Source organism: Stegostoma tigrinum, chromosome 31 (assembly GCF_030684315.1).
Source record: "Stegostoma tigrinum isolate sSteTig4 chromosome 31, sSteTig4.hap1, whole genome shotgun sequence".
Classification (NCBI taxonomy): Eukaryota; Metazoa; Chordata; class Chondrichthyes; order Orectolobiformes; family Stegostomatidae; genus Stegostoma; species Stegostoma tigrinum.
Genome location: NC_081384.1, coordinates 40,917,662 through 40,939,855, shown reverse-complemented (window position 1 = coordinate 40,939,855; position 22,194 = coordinate 40,917,662). Strand labels below are relative to the sequence as shown.

At 44.1% G+C, this 22,194-nt stretch overlaps 1 protein-coding gene across 1 annotated transcript in view; it reads left to right on the top strand.

Annotated features, from left to right (window-relative positions):
• The window catches only part of LOC125466344 (aquaporin FA-CHIP-like), a 43,191-nt gene extending 21,515 nt beyond the window's left edge, over positions 1–21,676 (top strand). Inside the window, exon 4 of the mRNA XM_048560728.2 lies at positions 20,528–21,676. Coding sequence (XP_048416685.1) covers positions 20,528–20,683 — 156 coding nt within the window. The 3' untranslated portion in view covers positions 20,684–21,676. The remainder of the gene's footprint in view (positions 1–20,527) is intronic.
• The last annotated feature ends 518 nt before the right edge of the window (positions 21,677–22,194 follow it).

The following is a 22,194-nucleotide window of genomic DNA, read 5'->3' as shown; positions in this document are numbered from 1 at the left end:
AGAAGGGGAGTAGAGACAACCCTGGTAATTATAGACCAGTGAGCCTTACTTCAGTTGTTAGTAAAGTGTTGGAAAAGGTTATGAGGGATAGGATTTATAATCATCTAGTAAAGAATAAATTGATTAGGGATAGTCAGCACGGTTTTATGAAGGGAAGATCGTGCCTCACAAACCTTATTGAGTTCTTTGAGAAGGTGACCAAACAAGTAGGTGAGAGTAAACCGGTTGATGTGGTGTATATGGATTTCAGCAAGGTGTTCGATAAGGTTCCCCACAGTAGGCTATTGTACAAAATGTGGAGGAATGGAATTGTGGGAGATATAGCAGTTTGGATCAGAAATTGGCTTGCTGAAAGAAGACAGAGGGTGGTAGTTGATGGGAAATGTTCATCCTGGAGACCAGTTACTAGTGGTGTACCGCAAGGGTTGGTGTTGGGTCCACTGCTGTTTGTCAATTTTATAAATGACCTGGATGAGGGCGTACAAGGATGGGTTAGTAAATTTGCAGATGACACTAAGGTCGGTGGAGTTGTGGATAGTGACGAAGGATGCTGTAGGTTGCAGAGAGACATAGATAAGCTGCAGAGCTGGGCAAAGAGGTGGCAAATGGAGTTTAATGCAGACAAGTGTGAGGTGATGCACTTTGGTAGGAGTAACCAGAAGGCATAGTATTGGGCTAATGGTAGGATTCTTGGTGGTGTAGATGAGCAGAGAGATCTCGGTGTCCATGTACACAGATCCTTGAAAGTTGCCACCCAGGTTCTCAGGGCTGTTAAGATGGCATACAGTGTTTTAGCTTTTATTAATAGAGGGATTGAGTTCCGGAACCAAGAGGTTATGCTGCAGCTGTACAAAACTCTGGTGCGGCCGCACTTGGAGTATTGCGTACAGTTCTGGTCACCGCATTATAAGAAGGATGTGGAAGCTTTGGAAAGGGTGCAGAGGAGATTTACTAGGATGTTGCCTGGTATGGAGGTAAGGTCTTACGTGGAAAGGCTGAGGGACTTGAGGCTGTTTTCGTTAGAGAGAAGAAGGTTGAGAGGTGACTTAATTGAAACATATAAAATAATGAGAGCGTCAGATAGGGTGGATAGGGAGAGCCTTTTTCCTAGGATGGTGATGGCGAGCACGAGGGGGCATAGCTTTAAATTGAGGGGTGAATGATATAGGACAGATGTCAGAGGTGGTTTCTTTACTCAGAGAGTAGTAAGGGAATGGAACGCTTTGCCTGCAACGGTAGTAGATTTGCCAACTTTAGGTGCATTTAAGTCGTCATTGGATAAGCATATGGACGTACATGGAATAGTGTATGTTAGATGGGCTTCAGATTGGTATAGCAGGTCGGCGCAACATCGAGGGCCGAACGGCCTGTACTGTGCTGTAATGTTTTATGTTCTATGTTCTAGATCATATCTGTATTTCTGCATAGGTCTGAGTTGTCCAACTCGAATGCTGCATGCCTCATCTTCCATAGGCAGTGGACTTCCTGGTTCATTCAAGGGTTCAGCTGGGGACTACCCATGTGGAAGCTGTCATCCACGCACTGTAATGAAATCCGTGACAGTGGCAGCGTACTACTCCAGGTTGTCTGCCGAGTTCTTGAATATGGTATAAGCCACTGATTCCAAGCATTGTACTACTTTCTGTGAAGGATTTTCCCATTTCACTTTCTGCTTGCAAGCTGGGAGGAGGAACACAGAGTTGTGATCTGATTTTCGAAGGTGTGAATGTGAATGAAGCAGTGTCTTTGATTGTGAAGCAGTGATCCAGGGTGTTCAGTCCTCTGAAGCAGGACACATGTTGGTTGTATTTGGCAGCACCCTCTTGAGGTTAGCTTGGTTGAAATCACCAGCCACGATGAACAAGACCTCAGGGAATTTTTTTCTCCAAAGTGTTTGCAGCAGTATAAATTTCAACACATTCTTCACATCTGCCTGGGGTTATATGTAGACTGCTGTCAAAATTGTGGAGGTGAAATTACATGGTAGTTAGTAGGGACAGCATTTCACTGTAAGGTATTCTAGGTCCTGGGAGCAGTGGCTCACCAGAGTCGCAACGTCTGAGCACCAGGAAGTGTTGATCCAGAAGTATACCTCTCCACCCTCTGCCCTATCTAAGGAAGTTGTGCAGTCCATGCAATGTGTGGAGAACCCTTCAGCTTACAAGCCACAATCAGGTATGGCAGAAGTGAGCTAGTCTTCATAAAACAGAGCACACAGCAGTTTCTCAGTTCTCTCTGGAAGGTAAGTCTAGATCTGAGTTCATCCATTTTGTTTTCAAAGCTCAGATGTTTCCTATAAGTTTGAAATTACATTGTTTCTGTCTCACCTGCAGGCCAGAGTGTCTTCCCTGTTTTCTTTAGGTTTCCTGCATCTGGACAGTATCGAATATCAGTGAAGCATGTCTGCTGCTCCAGTAAGTAAGTGAGTTGGGTCCAGTCAGGTAGGGCCTCTCCCAGGGCGGGACGCTGCAAGGTCAGAGATTGGGTCTGGACTCGACTGGACTGGTCACCTGTGGGACAGGTCACAACAGTAGGATCCTTGCTCCTGGACGGTCCCAGGTGTCAATGCTGCAAGTCTGCTGCTCCAGAAGGTAAATGAGTCGAGTCCAATTGGGCTGAGCCTCCTTGGGATTGAGTAGCTGTGGGAAAGGGGACTGGGTCTGGGCTGTTGGGCCTCCTCAGAGATGAGTCACTTTGGGGCCAGATTCATTCCGGTTTGGGATAGGTTGGGTCGTCAAGGGGTTGTGTTGCTGCAGGGTGAGTGGTTCCAACTTTGGTTCCATGTATCCTCACGGGTCCTGTGGGAAGCCGGTAGGTTTGTATTGGGCCTGCGAATCTAGCATTGGTAGTACTTGGGCCTGGATGTTTGTAGGATCCTCACACTTGTAAGAGATTTTAAAAAAAATTATTAGCAGTTTTTACCGGCTTAGAATTTAGGTTTAAAAGTGCAGCCATTCCCACAAATGTAGGGAATTGCTTGCGGTAATTTGTCATTGTTGGTACTCTGGACATTGCCCCACCAATGTCTGCATCCAATCCTGGACACCAGACATACTTTTGCACCAACAAGTTCATTTTAGACACCTCTGGATGACCCTGGTGGATCCTGGGAGGATCCTTCACAGAAGGTAATACAGCACTGGTCTGAGGCAGTGGAAGAGCTTCTCCGGGACAGCTTGGAATCAGTGAACTAGAACTCAGCAGACAACCTAGACACATATGCCACCATAATCACAGATTTCATTAGCAAGTGATTGGAGGACTGCATGCCAAAGAAGCCAATCCGGGTGTTCTCCCAATTGTACAACTTGTATGAAGAGTTTGTGATGTTATTTTGGTTGTACTATAGGCCCCCACATACTCAAAGGAAATTAGAGGAACAAATATGCAGGGAGTTTGTGGAGACTTGCAGGAGCAATAGGGTTGTTATAGTGGGGGCTTTTAATTTTCCTAACATAGACTGAGACTGACATCATGTTAAGGGCTTAGATAGGCTGAAATTTGTTAAATGTGTTCAGGAAAGTTTCCTCAAGTAGCATATAGAGGGTCCTACTCAGAAGGGGAAAGACATGACCTACACTTGGGAAATAGGGCAGGACAAGTGACTGAGGTGACAGTGGGGGAGCACTTTGGGACCAGTGACCATAGTTCTATTAATTTTGATGGCATTAAACGGGATCTTGCAGGGGTTGATTGGAATAGTTTGTTTGCAGTCAAAGGGACCTCACTTTAAAAATGTGATAGCTAGAGTCTGAGGTCTGTAAGTTCCTGTCGGGGTGAATGACAAGGTTGGCATGAGTAGGAAATCCTCGATGACAAGAGATTTTGAGGCTTTGACCAGAAAAAAGGAAGAAGCATGGCTCAGGTACAGACAGCTGTGATCAAGGGAATCCCTGGAGGTATATCGGGATACAGGAGTTTACTGAAAAAGGAAATCAGGAGGGCTGAATGGAGGCATGAGATAGCTTTGGCTGACAAGATTAATGTGAATCCAAAGAGATTATTATTTAAGTATATTCAAGGAAAAGGATTAACTGGAGGGAGAATAGAACCCTTCAAGGACCAAAGTGGACATGTATGTGTAGAACTGCTGGAGATGGGAGAGGTCTTCAATGAATATTTCTTCTCTGTGCTTACCGTGGAGAAGGACATGAAGATTTGGGAATTCAGGGAAGTTAGTGGCGATATCTTGGGGACAGTCCATATCACAGTAGAGGATGTGTTGGAAACACTAGAATGTATGAAGGTGAATAAATCTCCTGGTCCTGATCAGATCTATCCAAGAACCCTGCAAGAAGCTAGAGAAGAAATTGTGGGGACCCTGGCTGATATATTTGCATCATCATTAGCCACAGGTAAGGTCCCGGAAGACTAGAGGGTAGCGACTATTGTACCCTTATTTAGGAAGGGCTGCAAAGAAAAACCTGAGAACCAAAGACCAGTAACCTTAACATCTCAGGTAGATAAGTTTCTTGAGAAGATTCTACAGAATAAGATATATATGCACTTGGAAAGACAGGGTTTGATTAGAAGTAGTCAGCATGGCTTCATACGTGGACGATCATGCCTCTCAGATTAGTTAGAATCCTTTGGTGAAGTGACCAGGAAGGTTGCTGAGGGCAGACCAGTAGTCGTAGACTACGAGGATTTCAAAAAGGCCTTTGATAAAGTTCCATATGGTAGGCTGTTCTGGAAGGTTAGATCACATAAAACCCAGGGAGAGCTGGCAAATTGGATACACAATTGGATACACAGTGGGCTTGATGGTAGGAAGCAGAGAGTAATACTGGAAGGATGCTTGTCAGATTTGAGCCTGTGTGATGTGCCTCAGGGGTCAGTGCGGCACCCATTGCTGTTTGTTATCTATATCAGTGATTTTGGATGAGAATGTATAAGGCATGATTAGTAAGTTTGCAGATGGCACTAAAATAGTCGGTAATGTGGACCGTGAGGAAGGTTATCAGAAATTGCAACAGGATCTTGATCAGCTGGAGAACTGGGTCCACAAATGACAAATGGAGTTTAATAAAGATGTGTGAGATGATGAATTTTTGAAAAATCAAATTAAAGTCGGAGTTTCATGGTGAATGATAGGGCCTTAAGGAGTGTAGGGGAACAGAGGGACGTTGGAGTTCAGGTACATGGTTCCCTGAAAGTGGAGTCACACGTAGACAGGGCAGTGAAGAAGGCTTTTGGTACACTGACCTTCATCAGTCACGGCATTGAGTATAGAAATTGGGCAGTTATGTTACAGTTGTACAGGACGTTGGTGAGGCTGCAGTTAGAGTACTGTGTTCAGTTTTGGTCACCTTGCAATAGGAAGGATGTTATTAAACTGGAAAGAGTGCAGAGGAAATTCACAAGATGTTGCCAGGACTCAAGGGACTGAATTATGTGGAGAGGTTGAACAAGCTAGAACATTTTTCTTTAGAGCGTAGGAGTCTGAGGGGGGATATTATAGAAATGTATAAGAGGCACGGATAGGGTGAATGCATTCCGTCTTTTTCCCAGGTTTGGGGAATTGAGGACAAGAGGGCATCAGTTTAAGGTAAGAGAGCAAAGAATACATCGAAACCTGAGGGGCAACGTTTTTACACAGATGGTAATACGCATATGGAATGAGCTGCTAGGAAAAGTGGTTGAGAAGTGTTAATGTCTACATTAACAACATTTAAACAGCATTTGGACAAATACATGGATAGCAAAGGTTTAGAAGGATATGGGCCAAGTTCAGAGAAGTAGGGTTAGCATGGACCAGTTTATGCCAAAGGGCTTATCTTGGTGCTGTAGGACAATATAGCTCTATGAGTCTCACCAGGAAATCCACTCCCTACTCAAGACTAGGCATGCAGCATTCAAGTAGGATGACTCAGACCAATACAGGGAATCTAGATATGACCTCTGCAAAGCCTTGAGAGATGCCAAGAGGCAATACTGGACCAAGTTAGAGTCCCAAATCAACCATACAAGCACCTTCCACCTGTCGCAAGGCCTAAACGATGTTACAGGATACAAAATGAAGCAGAGCAAGATAGCAAATAGACACATTCCTCCCTGATGCACTTAATGCTTTCTATGCTTGGCTTGAGCAAACTGCCAACAGCATGGTGTCATCTGCCCTACATACAGCTGTTCCCTCCGTCAGACTGGCCTTCTTGGGAGTCAATGCAAGGAAACAACAGGCCTAGACAGATTCACCGGCCGTGCACCAAGATCTGCTGAGCAGCTGGCGGAGGTATTCACTGACATCTTCAACCTCTCCCTCCTACAAGCCAGTTCCCACCACTTTCAAGAAGGCCACCATCATCCTGGTACCTAAGAAAACAATTACAGTGTGCCTTAATCACTACTGTCCAGTGGCTCTGACCTCATAATCATGAAGTGCTTTGAGAAGCTGGCCATGACCCAAATCAACTCCAGCCCTCTCTCTGATGAAGGGTCTAGGTCCGAAACATCAGCACTCCTGCTCCTAAGATGCTGCTTGGCCTGATATCTTCATCCAGCTCCATGCCTTGTTACCTCAAATTCTCCAGCATCTGCAGTTCCTATTATCTCTGATATAATTTCAATCCCTTGCAATTTGCCTATCGATGAAACATATCCACAGCGGGTAGCATTTCCCTAGCCCTGGAACATCCAGACAAGGTGTCCGACATCAGACGCCTATATTATCGACTTTCCACCTTCAACACCATTATTCCCTCCAGACTAATCTCAAAACTCGAGACCTAGGTTTCGGCTCTGCCCTTTGCAATTGGATCCTCAGCTTCCTGACTCTCAGACTGCAATCAGTGAGGATAGACAATTGCATCTCCTCCACAATAACCCTCAACACTGGAGACCCCCAAGAATGCATTCTCAGCCCCCTGTTGTACTCCCTGTACATTCACGACTGTGTTGCCAAATTCTGAATGGACGCTATCTACAAATTTGCTGATGACTATAGTATCAAACAATGCTGAGTAAGAATACCAGGAGATAGAGGGCTTGCCGTTGTGGTGCAATGGTAACAACCTGTCTCAATGTCAGCAAAACTAAAGAACGGATAATTGATTTCAGGATGAAAGGAGGAGGACATGCCCACATCTACTTCAATGGAGATGAGGTGGAGATAATTGAGAGCGTCGAGTTCCTAGGAGTGACGATAACCAACAACCTGTCCTGGACTTCCCATGAAGATATGACGGTCAAGTAGGCACAACAACACCTCCTCTTCCTCAGGCAGCTTGTATAGGTGAACCATCGAAAGCATCCTATCCAGGTCCATAACGGCCTCGTACGGCAACTACTCTGCTGAGGACTATAAGAAACTACAGAAATTGTGTGCACAGCCCAGGCCATCACAGAAGCCAGTCACCTAGTCACAGACTCCATTTACACTTCTCATTGCTGTAGAAAGACTGCCAACATCTTCAAACCCAACTCCCCACCCCGGTAATGCCTCTTCCATCAGGCAGAAGATACAGAAGCTTGAACACACACATCAATAGGTTCATAAACAGCTTCTTCCTTGCTGTTATTAGATTGCTAAATGGACTCTCTAAGTTCAAATCATGTTGATCTTGCTTTGTGCACCTCCCTTGCAGTTGTAACCTCTATGCCTTGCTCTGTCTAAGCATCCTTTGATCTCTGTGTCCTTGTTTGCTATCATCTGCCTGTACTGCTTGTAAATCAAAGGCTTTTCACTGTTGTTAGGTACATGTTACTATAATAAATCAAATCAAATCAAATCAAGCCAGTATCTGGCAGCAACCTTTGCTCTGGACAATTGCTCTTACTCCCCGTCATAAAATGCCATCCTCAACGGCGATCTGGTCTTACCAGGTCCAGAAAGGTTTCAGTTCTGGTTGTGATTGCCCTTCTGTTTGCTCCAGCACCACCAGCTGTTTTAGTTTTGCCAGGATTGTACCTTTTTGCATCCACAGTCTGATATTGTCAGCTGTGACTGGAAGGGGGTCCAGAAAGTTTAAACCAGAATGGACTTTTCTAACGGTGCACTACCGGTGATTGTATCTGACAGCAGAAGGTGGCTCAAGACATCTGCATTTGGTACTTGGCCTCCTGGATGTTATTCAAACTTGTATGCATGAGAATGATAGCCCACTGCTGAATTCAAACTGAAGCTATGGGTGGCAAGGCCTCATCCCCTTTAAGTAACCCCAACAAGGTTTGTGCTCTGTTAATGTTCCAAATTTACATCCATAAACTTGGATGGTGGAACTTTCTCACACCAAATATGACAGCCAAATCTTCCTTCTTGATCTGAATGTTTATGTGCTCTGCATCAACCAAAGACGTGGAAGCATCTGCCATGAGGCATTCCTCTCCCTTGGGCCATCTGTTAGCCAATACTACCTGATATCTGGCAACGCATACCAGCACCACATCTTGCTTGGGATCATAGTGTGTCAAAACCTCAGGGGATGATAGCTACCTCTTCACTTTCACAAAGGCTACATCTTGGCTACAAGACCACTTCCAAGGCTGACCCTTTCTCATTAGCAGCTGTATGGGGGTGGGGGTTGGGACAGGATGGAGGCCAGGTTATGTATGAATTCTCTGTATTAGTTCACCAGTCGAAAGAAAGGCTTAAGCTCTGGTACAGATGTGGAGCAGGGGTACATTTGATTGCCCTCACTTTATCTTCCAACAGGTGTAACCCTGGTCTTGTCAACTCTGTAACCCAGATATGTCAATGGGTTGCCTAGAACATGTTTTTCCATTCAAAGGCATACGCCTGCCTTGGAGAAATATCTTAAGGCTGCGTCCAAATTCTCTAAATGCTCTTTATTTGTCTTCCTTGTTATTAGCATGTCATCCAGGTTAATAGCAACCTAGAGTAAACTTGTAAAATATTCTCCATTGTCCACTGAAAAATTGCACAAGCAGGCAATACTCCAAATAGGGCAGTCTCACATATTGGTACTGACCCTTATGGGTATTCATTGTAGTATACTTCTGGGAATCCTCATTTAACCACAACTGCAAGTACACATGGCCCATGTCCAGCTTTGTGAAGGAAAGTCTAGTGCCAGCTTTCTGTATGAGTCCTCAATGCAGGAGAATCAGTATTTATCAAGCTGCAAGGAGTGGTTTACCATTTATCTAAAAATCCTTTACCCCCTTGCCACACCAAACTAATACACTGCCGTTCACAATTGCTACAGCCAGTGCTGTCCATTCCTCAAACTGTATTGGTTTGATGATTCCTTTGCTTTCCAAGCTCCTTATTTTCGCCTCTACTTTTGCACATAGGGAAATGGCACTGGGTGGGATTGCAGAATCGTGGAACTGCTTCACAGTCAATATGGTCAGTAGATGAATAAAGATGTTAAGGTTGTAGTCAAGAATGAAAAAGAATCATAAATGAGATATAAACAACTATGTTAAGTATGCTTGATGAGTATAAAGAGCGTAGGGCATTATTAAGAGGGAGCTCAGGAAGGCTGAGAGAGGATATGAGACAGCCTTGACAAATAATGTTAAGGATAATCCAAAGAGATTCTAAAGGAAAATTAAGAGTAAGAGAGCAACTAGAGAGAGAGAGTAGAACCCTTTAACAATTAAAGAGGTCAGTTTGTGTTGAACCTGAGGAGAAGGGAGAGATATTAAATGACTATTTTGCATCAGTTGTTGCTGTGGAGAAAGAAATGGAGGCTAGAGAACTCAGGGAAATAAATAGTGATGTTTTGAAAACAGTTCATGTTACAGAGAAGGAAGAGCTGGAGATCTTAGAAAATATAAAGGTTAATAAATCTCTGGGACCTGCTCTGTGTATCCAAGGACTTTGTGGAAAGTTAGGGAGGAAATTGCGGGACCCCTTGCAGAAATATTTGTCTCACCTATAAATATAGGTGAATGGCAAATGTTGAGCTGAATGACTGGATGGTAGCTAAGGTTGAGCCTTTGTTTAAAGCGGAATGTAAGGAGAAACGTAGCCCTACAGGCCTGTGAGTCTGACTTTGGTAGAGGGTAAGTTGTTGGAAGTGATTCTGAAAGATAGAATTTTTATACATTTGGAGTAGCAAGGAATAATTAGGGATAGTCAGCATAGTTTTATGTGAAGAAAATCTTGTCTCTCAAAGTTGATTGAGTTTTTTGAAGAAGTAACCAAGAGGATTGATGATAACAGAGGGGTAGATGTTGTTCACTTAGACTTTACTAAAGACTTCAACAAGGTTCCACTTGGTAGACTGATCAGTAAAGTGAGAACACGTGGGATTCATGAAGTGGAGGTGCCGGTGTTGGACTGGGGTAGACAAGGTCAAAAATCATGTGACATGATGTTATGGTCCAACAAGTTTATTTGAAAACACGAGATTTTGGAGCTCTACACCTTGCTCAGGTGTAGTGTGAAAGAGAAGGTATAGCAACACAGAATTTATAAGCAGAAAGGTAACAGCCCTAAAAATGGCTCACTGACTATCTCCTGTTGAATCTTTAATAAGTTAGGAAGGACATACAGGTTTCTATTGATTAAAATGCAAATCCTAGATTTTCTTTCAAGTCATTGCTCTGAGATAATTAAAGGGTTTATCAATGTATGCAAGTGTTGACATCTCAGGTCAGACAATGCATTTTAGGTGCGAGTCCCTGTTTACACTCTGCCTGTGTCTTAACCTGTGTTTTAAACCCATGGGGATTGACAGGATGCAGAGCTGGGCAAAGAAGTGGCAGATGTAATTCAACCCAGAAGGGTGTAAAGTGATTCATTTTGGAAGGTCGAATCTGAATGCAGAATACAGGGTTAATGGCCGGATTCTCTGCAGTGTGGAGGAACAGAGGGATCTTGGGCTCCACATCCGTAGATCCCTCAAAGTTGCTACCCATGTTGATAGGGTTGTAAAGAAGGTGCATGGTGTGTTGGCTTTCATTGGCAGGGAATTGAGTTTAAGAGCCGTGAGGTAATGCTGCAGCTCTATAAAACCCTGGTTAGACTACACTTGGAATATGGTGTTCAGTTCTGGTCACCTCGTTATAGGAAGAATGTGGAAGCTCTAGAGAGGGTGCAGAGGAAAGGTTGAGGGAGGCTTTTCTCATTGGAGCGAAGAAGGATGAGAGGTGACTTGATAGAAATGTACAAGATGATGAGAGGCACAGATAGAGTAAATAGCTAGAGGCTATTTCCCAGAGTGGAAATGACTATTACGAGGGGACATAGTTTTAAGGTGATTGGAGGAAGGTATAGGGGAGATGTCAGAGGTAGGTTCTTCACACAGAGAATGGTGGGCGTGTGGAATGCGCTGCTGGCAGTGGAAGTGGAGTCAGATACTTTAGAGACATTTAAGTGACTCTTGAATAGGCACATGTAAGACAGTAAAATGTAGGGTATGCAGGGTAGATTGATCTTAGAGTAGGATAATATGTCGGCACAATATCATGGGCCAAAGAGCCTGTACTGTGTTGCACTGTTCTATGCTCAAACAGAATGTATCTGCAAATGAACATCTTGGATGAAAAAATTCACCCCATAGATTAATATATACACATATATATGTGTGTGAGAGAAAGTGTGTGTATGTGTGTTTGAGTGGGTTTGTGTGAGAGAGTATATTGTGTGCTGGATCATCTGTAGCTTGACATGAATCTAAGATGATGTCATCCCCATGGATATAGAGCTTTGCTATCAGCCTCTGCTTGGCGACTCAGTGTTGTTGTGTATCCCAAAGTCTGCCTTGGAGGATGTGTACCTGAAGATCAGAAGCTGAATGCCCTGACCACTGGAGTGTTCCCCCAGTGGAAGGGAACACCCTTACCTGGCAACTGTTGCACCGTGTCCATTTTTCCGTTGTTGTAGCATCTGCACTGTCTCACCAATATTCTCTGCCTCAGGGCATCCTTGCCTGCAGCATGTGAGATAGACAACATTGGCCAGGTCACATGAGTATCTGCTATGTGGTGGGTGGTGTTCCCACGTGTGATGGTGTTATCTCTGTTGATGATCTGATATGCCTCACAGAGGTTGCCATACCAGGGATGTATAGTGTTGTGCTCGACGTTGTCCTGAAGGCATGGTGGTTTGCTGTGAACAATGGTCTGTTTTAAGGTTTGGAGGTTGTTTGAAGGTGAAAAATGGAGGCGTAGGGAAGATCTTGGCGAGTTGCTCATCATCGTTGTCAATAATGTGTTGAAGGATTAGTGAAGAACATGGTGTAGTTTCTCGGCTCTAAGAATCAATTGGACGATAAGGTACACTGGCTATGTAAGAAGACAGACGGTGGTGGTTGATGGGAAATGTTCATCCTGGAGTTCAGTTACTAGTGGTGTACCGCAAGGATCTGTTTTGGGGCCACTGCTGTTTGTCATTTTTATAAATGACCTGGATGAGGGCATAGTAGAATGGGTTAGTAAATTTGCAGATGACACTAAAGTCGGTGGAGTTGTGGATAGTGCGGAAGGATGTTGCAGGTTACAAAGGGTCATAGATAAGCTGCAGAGCTGGGCTGAGAGGTGGTAAATGGACCTTAATGTGGAAAAGTGTGAGGTGATTCACTTTGGAACGAGTAACAGGAATACAGAGTACTGGGCCAATGGTAAGATTCTTGGTAGTGTGGACGAGCAGAGAGGACTCGGTGTCCATGTGCATAGATCCCTGAAAGTTGCCACGCAGGTTGAAAGGGTTGTTAAGAAGGTGTACAGTGTGTTAGGTTTTATTGGTAGAGGGATTGAGTTTCGGAGCCATGAGGTCATGTTGCAGATGTACAAAACTCTGATGCGGCCTCAGTTGGAGTATTGCATACAGCTCTGGTCGCTGCATTATAGGAAGGATGTGGCAGCATTGGAAAGGGTGCAGAAGAGATTTACCAGGATGTTGCCTGGTATGGAGGGAAGGTCTTATGAGGAAAGACTGAGGGATTTGAAGCTGTTTTCCTTAGAGAGAAGAAGGTTAAAAGGTGACTTAATAGAGACATACAAGCTGATCAGAGGATTAGATAGGGTGGACAGTGAGAGCCTTTTTCCTCAGATGGTGATGGCTAGCACAAGGGGACATAGCTTTAAATTGAGGAGTGATAGATATAGGACAGATGTCAGAGGTAGGTTCTTTACTCAGAGAGTAGTAAGGGCGTGGATTGCCCTGCCTACAACAGTAGTAGATTTGCCAACCTTAAGGGCATTTAAGTGGTCATTGGATAAACATATGGATGATATTGGAATAGTGTAGGTTAGATGGGCTTCAGATTGGTTTCACAGATCGGTGCAACATCGAGGGCCGAAGGTCCTGTACTGCATTGTTATGTTCATTGTTCTAGGTTCTATATCGGTCATATCCCATGTCTGCCTTCTGAGGAGGCCATTACGGGTTTTTGCTGTGGTATGTAGAACTGACGATTGATGAGTTGAACATCGAATCTTGTTTTTAAGAGGGCATTCTTCAACAGCTTCAGGTGTCCGTTGCATTTCCCCCCCATCTGAGAAGATCCTGTGTATGCATAGGGTATGTAGGGGATGGCTTTTTTACGTTTCAGGTGTTAACTAGAGAAATGTAGCATTGTGAGGTTATCCGTGAGCTTGTAGTAGAGGGAGGTACTGAAGTGTCTTCCTTGATGGAGATGCGTGTGTCCAAGAATGAGACTTATTCTAAAGAATAGTCCACTGTGAGTCTGATGGGATGAAACTGTTGCTATCACTGTGTAGTTGTTTCAGTGATTTCTCGCCATGAGTCCAAAGGAAGGAAATGTTGTCAGTGTGTCTGGTGTATAGCATTGGTTGGAGGTACTAGCAGCAAAGAGTCTTGTTCGAACATGTGCATGAAAATGTTGGCACAATGGGGAGCAAATCTGGTCCCCATGATTGTTCCAAGTGTCTGTATGATGAACTGGTTGTCGAAGGTGAAGCTGTTATAGTCGAGGATGAAGTGGATGAATTGTAGGATGGTGTCTGAAAATTGGCAGTTGGGCGTATTGAATACTGATGCTGTTGCGGTGATGCAGTCATCATGGGGGATGCTAGTGTAGAGTGCCGAAACGTCCATTGCAACAAGGAATGTTCCACGTTTGACTGGTCTGTCGGAGTTAAGTTTCTATAGAAAACCTGTAGTGTCGCAACAGAAGCTGGTGGGTTCCCTGTACAATGGGTTTCAAGTTGCCCTCAACAAAGAGGTTCTCACACAGGGTCCCATTGCCTGATACAATGCGACATTCAGGTGTGTTGGCTTTGTGAACCTTCAAAAGGCAATAGAAGCCCCCTATGCGAGAAGTGTGCATGATGAAAATGAATAGGGTACTCTGAAGGACTGGATCAGAGATCTTGATCAATGTGTTGAGTTTATAGGTATGTTCTCTGGTTGGATCAGCAGGTAGTTTAGATTAGATTAGATTCCCTACAGTGTGGAAACAGGCCCTTTGGCCCAACAAGTCCCTTGGAGCATCCCACCTAGACCCATCCCCCTTTAACCCATACACCCCTGAACACTATGGGAAATTTAGCATGGCCAATCCACCTAACCTACACATCTTTGGACTGTGGGAGGAAACCGGAGCATCTGGAGGAAACCCACGCAGACACGGGGAGAATGTGCAAACTCCACACTGTCGCCCGAGGCTGGAATTGAACCCGGGTCCCTGGTGCTGTGAGGCTGCAGTGCTACCGCTGAGCCACCGTGCCGCCCTATACTGCTTATACTGTAATGTGAGGCTGGATGAACACAGCAGGCCAAGCAGCATCTCAGGAGCACACTGCTTGGCCTGCTGTGTTCATCCAGCCTCACATTTTATTATCTTGGAATCTCCAGCATCTGCAGTTCCCATTATCTCTGCTTATACTGTTCCTGGTTGTTGAGTTGTCTGTATACTTCTCTGCAGTAGTCTGTTCTATTCTGTATGACAATGGCTTCTCCTTTGTCTGCTGGTTTGATGACAATGTTGCGATTGATCTTGAGGGCAGGGATGGCATTGCGTTGTGCTTGGGTGATTAGAACCATGTGACCATTTAATCAGCCATTTAATTTGATTTGAATATTGCTAAGTGATTTAACTATTCCAAACCAGATGTAGGTGGACTTTCCATGGTGTCCACTCTCCTGGACACAGGCCTATGAGTTTTCTAACTCAGCTCAGGCTCAGTGGGATCCTTGCTGTCTCAAATCCACATTTCGGCAGCAACTACAATAGCTCTGTTAATAGTTCTGATTAAGCCTCAAGGGATGTAATAAGTTGACAATAAGTCAAGGTGTAGATCTTTCTTTATTCTTGGCATTTTATGAGAGTTCTTTTTACCACCTGGATGTATGTTTCTATACACCTGTATCCCTGAGGGCCATGTGATGTTGAACCCAGAAATTGATCTCTGAAATTTACATCATCCATTCTTTTAGGAACTTCTTCAACAGAACAGAATTGCTGACCTTTTGATCCTGGCTCTTGAATCTTTCATCTTTTAGATAAATGGAAACTTTCATTTTATAAGCTGCACTTGCAAGATGCCGTTTTTCACCAACTGAGTATGAATCAGCCTCTACAGTATGCCACGTTCAGGGCAGCCCTTTAGCTACCCTCTTCTCTTCCTGCTTTGTATTGTACATTTCTGCATGTACTACATGTCAACAGCCTCTCCCCCTCTCTCCCTATTTATTTCAGAATCCTCTCTCCATCCCCCTTTTCTGATGAAGGGTCTAGGCCCGAAACGCCAGCTTTTGTGCTCCTGAGATGCTGCTTGGCCTGCTATGTTCATGCAGCTCCACACTTTGTTACCTTGGATTCTCCAGCATCTGCAGTTCCCATTATCTCTGATCACAATTTTAACTTCACTGCGAAGCCTCTTCCAGGATGCCTAACCTGAAGAAGTTACCCTCCTCCCTCTGGACCAACCTCAGGGGATCTCTCTCTCACTGCAACTCTCTTGTGGTGCTTCTTTAACCGGGAGCCTAACCCTCCCTCCACTAACCCCTTCTTCCACCTCCAACACAAGTCCTCCTCCTGAACACCACCCCCAGGCCTCCTACCCTTGCTCGACCTCTTCATCTCCAACTGCTGTCGAGACATTAACCGCCTCAACCTCTCCAGCCCTCTCACCCACTCCAACCTCTCCCCTGCTGAACGGGCAGCCCTCCGCTCCCTCCACCCCAATCCCAACCTCACCGTCAAACCCGCAGACAAGGGAGACGCAGTTGTAGTATGGCACACTGACCTTTACATTGCTGAGGCCAGACGACAACTCTCCGACACCTCCTCCTACAGCCCCCTTGATCATGCCCCTGCAACCGCAGGAAGTGCTACACCTGCCCCCACACCACCTCCCTCACCCCCATCCCTGGCCCCAAGATGACTTTCCACATCAAGCAGATGTTCACCTGCACATCCGCCAATGTGGTATACTGCATTCGCTGTACACGGTGTAGCTTCCTCTACATTGGGGAAAGCAACCGGAGGCTTGGGGACCACTTTGCAGAACACCTCCGCTCGATTCGCAGTAAACAACTGCACCTCCCAGTTGCGAACCATTTTAACTCCCCCTCCCACTCCTTAGACGACATGTCCATCCTGGACCTCCTGCAGTGCCATAATGATGCCAGCCGAAGGTTGCAGGAACAGCAACTCATATTCCACTTGGGAACCCTGCAGCCCAATGGTATCAATGTGGATTTCACCAGCTTAAAATCTCCCCTCCCACCATTGCATCCCAAAACCAGTCCAGCTTGTCCCAGCCTGCCTAACCTGTTCTTCCTCTCAACTATCTCCTCCTCCCACCTCAAGCCGCACCTCCATTTCCTATCTACTAACCTCATCCAGCCCCCTTGACCTATCCGTCTTCCCCGGACTGACCTACCCGCTCTCTACCTCCCACCTATGCTCTCCTCTCTACCTATCTTCTCCTCTATCCATCTTCAGTCCCCCTCCCCCTCTCTCCCTATTTATTTCAGAATCCTCTCCCCATTCCCCTTTTCTGATGAAGGGTCTAGGCCCGAAACATCAGCTTTTGTGCTCCTGAGATGCTACTTGACCTGCTGTGTTCATCCATCCACACTTTGTTATCTAGCATTGTTCTAATGTCTTTACAAATACCTATCCCAGTTACAATTGACACTGAGTTTACACTTCTCCATTCTCATGTGGCCTTAATGAAACTTTGAGAGCAGTTCTCTCTGTAACATTAAATTCTATTATACCAAGTCTCGACTTTGCTTACAGGCTTTTAATCTCTGTTTTATATTACAACATTTTAAAATGTCTAAAACAATAAAATGTCTAATTTTATATCACAACTACACTGTAGTATTTTAATCCTTTTAGGTTTAAAACTGCCCCTCCATGAGTCTGCCCATGCCTATTGTCATGCCAATGCTAATCCCACTATTGTTTTTCAGTTTCGGAAGTTGCCATTGTACACAGACCTTGGAGGCTGGCGCAGAAGTAAACAAAGTAGAGGGCACCTAGCTCTTGGTCTTATCGCAGTCTTCTAACTATTGTCTTCAGTCGATTAAGTATTTTAAATCTTTTTCATAGCACTCCTGTCAATTCAAATCTGCTCTGTGACATCCCTGATGCTGTGGCTTTGATTAAACTTAAGTTACTGGCCATTGATGTCATTACTATAGCCATGCTGTATCGTGTGCACTCATAAAGATAGTGGAATCAAGGGTTATGGGGATAAGGCAGGAACAGGATACTGATTGTGGCTGATCAGCCACGATCATCATGAATGGTGGTGCTGGCTCGAAGGGCCAAATGGCCTACTCCAGCACCTATTGTCTATTGTCTATTATGACTATGATGGTCACTATGGACAACAAGTGCTTCTTTTTTTCTATCATTTTCAGGCTGGTCATTTTCTTAGTTAATTTCAGATGTTATCCCCTTGCCCGAAAGGATCTTCAATTTTATTCCACGAGCTCTGAAATGGTTGCTTCCCAGACAATCCTCAAACTGGGACTGATACTACAGATCCTTCTTTTCTAAGAATTCTATATCTGCCATGTGAGACTAGGCTTTTACTCTAGCCATAGCCCACACTGGCTTTCCTGCAACTCTTACCAGGTCTACGATGAAAGTTGCCGCCTGGACCACAGCTTTAGCCCAGCTGCTCCTTCCATAGATTCTGATAATTGCTTCCCTGGTCAACCGCTTCGAACTGCTGACTGACTAAGTATTCTTAAACTGGTAATGTTCTTAAAGTGATAAACTCACTTGTCTTCTAAAAATTTATCTCCTGAATGGAGACTGAATAAATTTCTTTCACTACTGTTGACATATCTAAGCAACAATCCTACCATTGATCACCCTATTGTATGTCTCTGAAACCAATTACTTGCTATGGCAAATGGGGTAGAACACTGAAATACAAGGCCAGTTATTCCTGGGCCTCATTACAAAAGTTGGATATTATAAAAGTACACAACATTGCCCAATTTCCCTGACTTTTCGACTCAGTTCACAGGAGGCACTTTACAAGAACAACTAATTATTGCAAATAAATAGGTTCCAGTTATAGGATAAACAATAATGAAGTGTTGACGATACAATGTTACTACTGAAAAATAAAGTGTGGTGCAGTGTTCCCTCTAAGCTGTATGGTGTGCAGTCACTCCAAGGTTTCTCCAAGGTTCCGTGCATGCCAGTCGGCCGCAGCCTACTTTCAGAAGTTGTGGCTGTGTACAGACCTCACAGGGCCACGCACCAAAAAACCATTTAGACAAACTATTGGTATGATGAGCAGAGGGTAAATCTGGAAGGGTAGTTCACTTGTCCCTGTTCACAGGGTTTGCTGACACAATCCCTTACTTGATGAGGTTGTTGCTTCTTGACCTTCCTTCTCCAGATAGTTCTGTTCATGTAAGGATTTAGTGTTAGGGTTAGGTAAGGCTGGTTCACACCTATGGCAACTGCTGAGGGAAAAAGGAATTGGCTTTCTTCATCCTTATCAGGGATATGCAGGAATGTAGGGCCCAGGTTAAAATCAGATCAGTCATGATCTCATTGAAGGGCCGCAGAAAAAGGAGTCCACTCCTGCCCTTGTAGAATTTCAGTTGATTCTCCCAAGCATTCACACCCCCAGGCTGTTCAGTTACCTGCCATAGCAGAAGACCTCTGTCGTTAAGAACTCGTCACTAGCCCACAGAACAATCAGTTACTTGTTGCTAACTGAAGTTAGCCAGTTTCCCCTTTGCTCCAACTAGTCTGTGACTAAGCTTGCTCTGTCTACTACTTGAGCAAGCAGCTGAGGAAACAGCACATACAATGATCAGGCGGTTACTTGCTTTTAAAAAGTGTGATAATCCTTTGATAATCCTTGATGTTTAACCAGCCTGTCCCAAGTTCAGTCCATAATCAACAATTCAGAAAAAAAATGTGGCCTTTACACATTGATAGATGCTAATTGTGACAGAGCGCTGCCACAATCCTCCTTTCTATACTGGGTCTAAGGGCTTGTTTGGTTAATATTGATGAAGCGTGAATCGCTAATGAGTTTCAACATGAAGGTACACTTGTCTTAATAACAGGATGTAGTTTGGTGCATGATAGCAATTGATGCAAGTCACATGGTTTGCTTAAAAAGAACAATGGAGTCTATGAAGTGCCAGGTATGACGTATCTGACTCCATCAGGTTCTTAACTAGACTCCCCAATTCTCCACTCAAGATGCTGTAATATGGTGAAACCTAATACATCTCAAAAATTAACCTTTTCAGAATCTAAAATACACCATCATACTCCCACACACATTTATTTTTTCTCAGTGGATACCATACAGGCTTTGGAACATTTAAAAACCAAAAGAACTGTGAATGCTGGGAATCAGGAACAAAAACTAAGTTGCTGAAAAAGCCCAGCAGGTCTGGCAGCATCTGTAAAGGAAAAAACAGCGTTAAACATTTTGGGCCCAATGACACTTCCTCAGAACATTTAAACTTTATTTACTTACTGAAATATTGTAGCTACATCATAAAAATGGGGTGTGACTTCTGTGAAGATTCTCGACAATGCTGCTCATGGGAAAGTTACACTATAACTATTCAGATGGATCCTGCATTGGATGTCAAGCCCAAAAAATGAGGAAAAAACTTTTTGTTTGATTGTAAGATTTGGGCCCCGATTTCCACATGGCAATCTGCACCTGATTTACCAGAACTATGTGTAGTTTTTTTTAATTTTGGAAACAGCCCCTTTGGCCCAACAAATCCAAACCAAGCCTCACAGCGTCCCACCCAGACCTGTCCCCTTGTAATCCACCTAATCTACACATCACGGAACACTATGGGCAATTTAGCATGGCCAATCCACACTAATTTACACATTTTTGGACTGTGGGAGGAAAGTGGGGCACCCAGAGGAAACCCACACAGACACAGGGAGGATGTGCAAACTCCACACAGACAGTCGCCCGAGGCTGGAATCAAACCTGGGTCCCTGGCACAGTGAGGCAGCAGTGCTAACCACTGAGCCACCGTGCCGCCCCAAACAATTAAACAGCTGCAGCTCTGCGCACAAAAGGTTGTTAACATTGGGATGTTTGATTTATCTTTTAACACCTACCAGCTCAGATCACAAGCTGCAACTTTAGAAATTAATTTGCATCTGTTGTGTTGTTGCAGATTTTTTGGGTGGGACCCATGCTCGGAGGAGTCTTGGCTGTGATCGTGTACAGCTTATTGTTGAGGCCAAAGAGGATCAGGTGCAGAGACTGTCTGAAATTACTGAGCACTGAGCACAAGGGAGAATTCACCGTGGAGTCAAAACCTTCAACATAAAGCTTGTTAACAGAGCTGCTGTACTGCAAACCAACCATGTGGCTATAACTACACTGCCCGATGGCAATAACATATGTAAACCTTAACACCTTTTCCACATCATTACATTGTTAAAATCAGTCACTTATGTAAATAAATATCAGGTCTTTGATGTTCTATGTTGTACATATCAATTTAAGCATTGATGAAAAAAGATGCATTTTGTCAAAGAGACAGCAAGAACTGCCAATGCTGGAGAATCTGAGATAACACGGTGTGAAGCTGGATGAACACAGCGGGCCAAGCAGCATCAGAGGAGTACGAAAGTTTGACATTTTGGGTCGGGACCCTTCCTACTCATCTGATACCGCTTGGCCCGCTGTGTTCACCCAGCTTCACACCATGTTATCTCATTTTGTCAAAGGTTCTTTTCTCTTATACCAATCAGGACAATTTGTGAAAAATGCAACTTAAAAAGGAAATATTTATACTTAACGACTGGTGATTGGTTGCCAAATGGACCCTAGATGGTAAAGGCCTTGCTGTGGAGAATGCATCAGTTAATGATGGCTGGTAGTTAATTGCCAAGCCCTGTTTAAATTATTAACAGGGCTTGGTGATTCTGATTTGGCAAGGCCTTTTTTTACTGAGAAAGGAATCAGAAAATCACTATTACTTATTTTGTTGAGTGGAAACAGGTGCATGTTCTTCCATCTGCAAACAACAGGGCCTTGTGTATTACAAATATCTTGACAGATCAGCCTGCCTTGTTTAAAATGTAAACAAATTTTGACAGTTAACTACCAGCCATCATATCTCTCATACAGTATAAATGTTTTTTTCCACTTACTTCTGTTTGTCTTACGAATGTTATAATGAGTGCAAGATCTTTGACAAAATCTGTCTTTTCTCACCAGTACTCAAGTTCTTTGCTATCAAACAACTATTTATACTAAATGAAAATAGAAATTGCTGGAAAAGCTCAGCAGGTCTGGCAGCATCTATGGCGAGAAATCAGGGTTAATGTTTTGGGTTGAGTGACCCTTCCTCAGAATCTCCATCAGTTCCAAGGAAGAATCACTGAACCCAAAATATTAACCCTGATTTCTGTCCACAGATACTGCCAGACCTATGAGCTTTTCCATTAATTTCTGTTTTTGTTTCTGATTTACAACATCCACAGTTCTTTCAGTTTTTGCTTATACTTAAATTGTATTCAAGTAAGTGATGTTTCTCTGCTGTGTTTAGCAAACGTGGTGGTGGTGGTAGGGACAGAGATATATCATGACGTGAAATAAAATCTCAATCACAGGAGTTCAATAATTCTTCAGTGTTCAGTAATTCAATCTAATCAGCAATTGATCCAAGCAGTTCGTTGGCTTTTAACTAATGGATCTCTTCAAATGTAACCTTAAGTTTGAGGGGTAGCAGGAACTGTTGATGCTGGAGAAACTGAGACAAACAAGCTGTAGAGCTGGATGAACACAGCAGGCAAGCATCAGAGGAGCAGGAATGTTGACATTTTTGGGTAC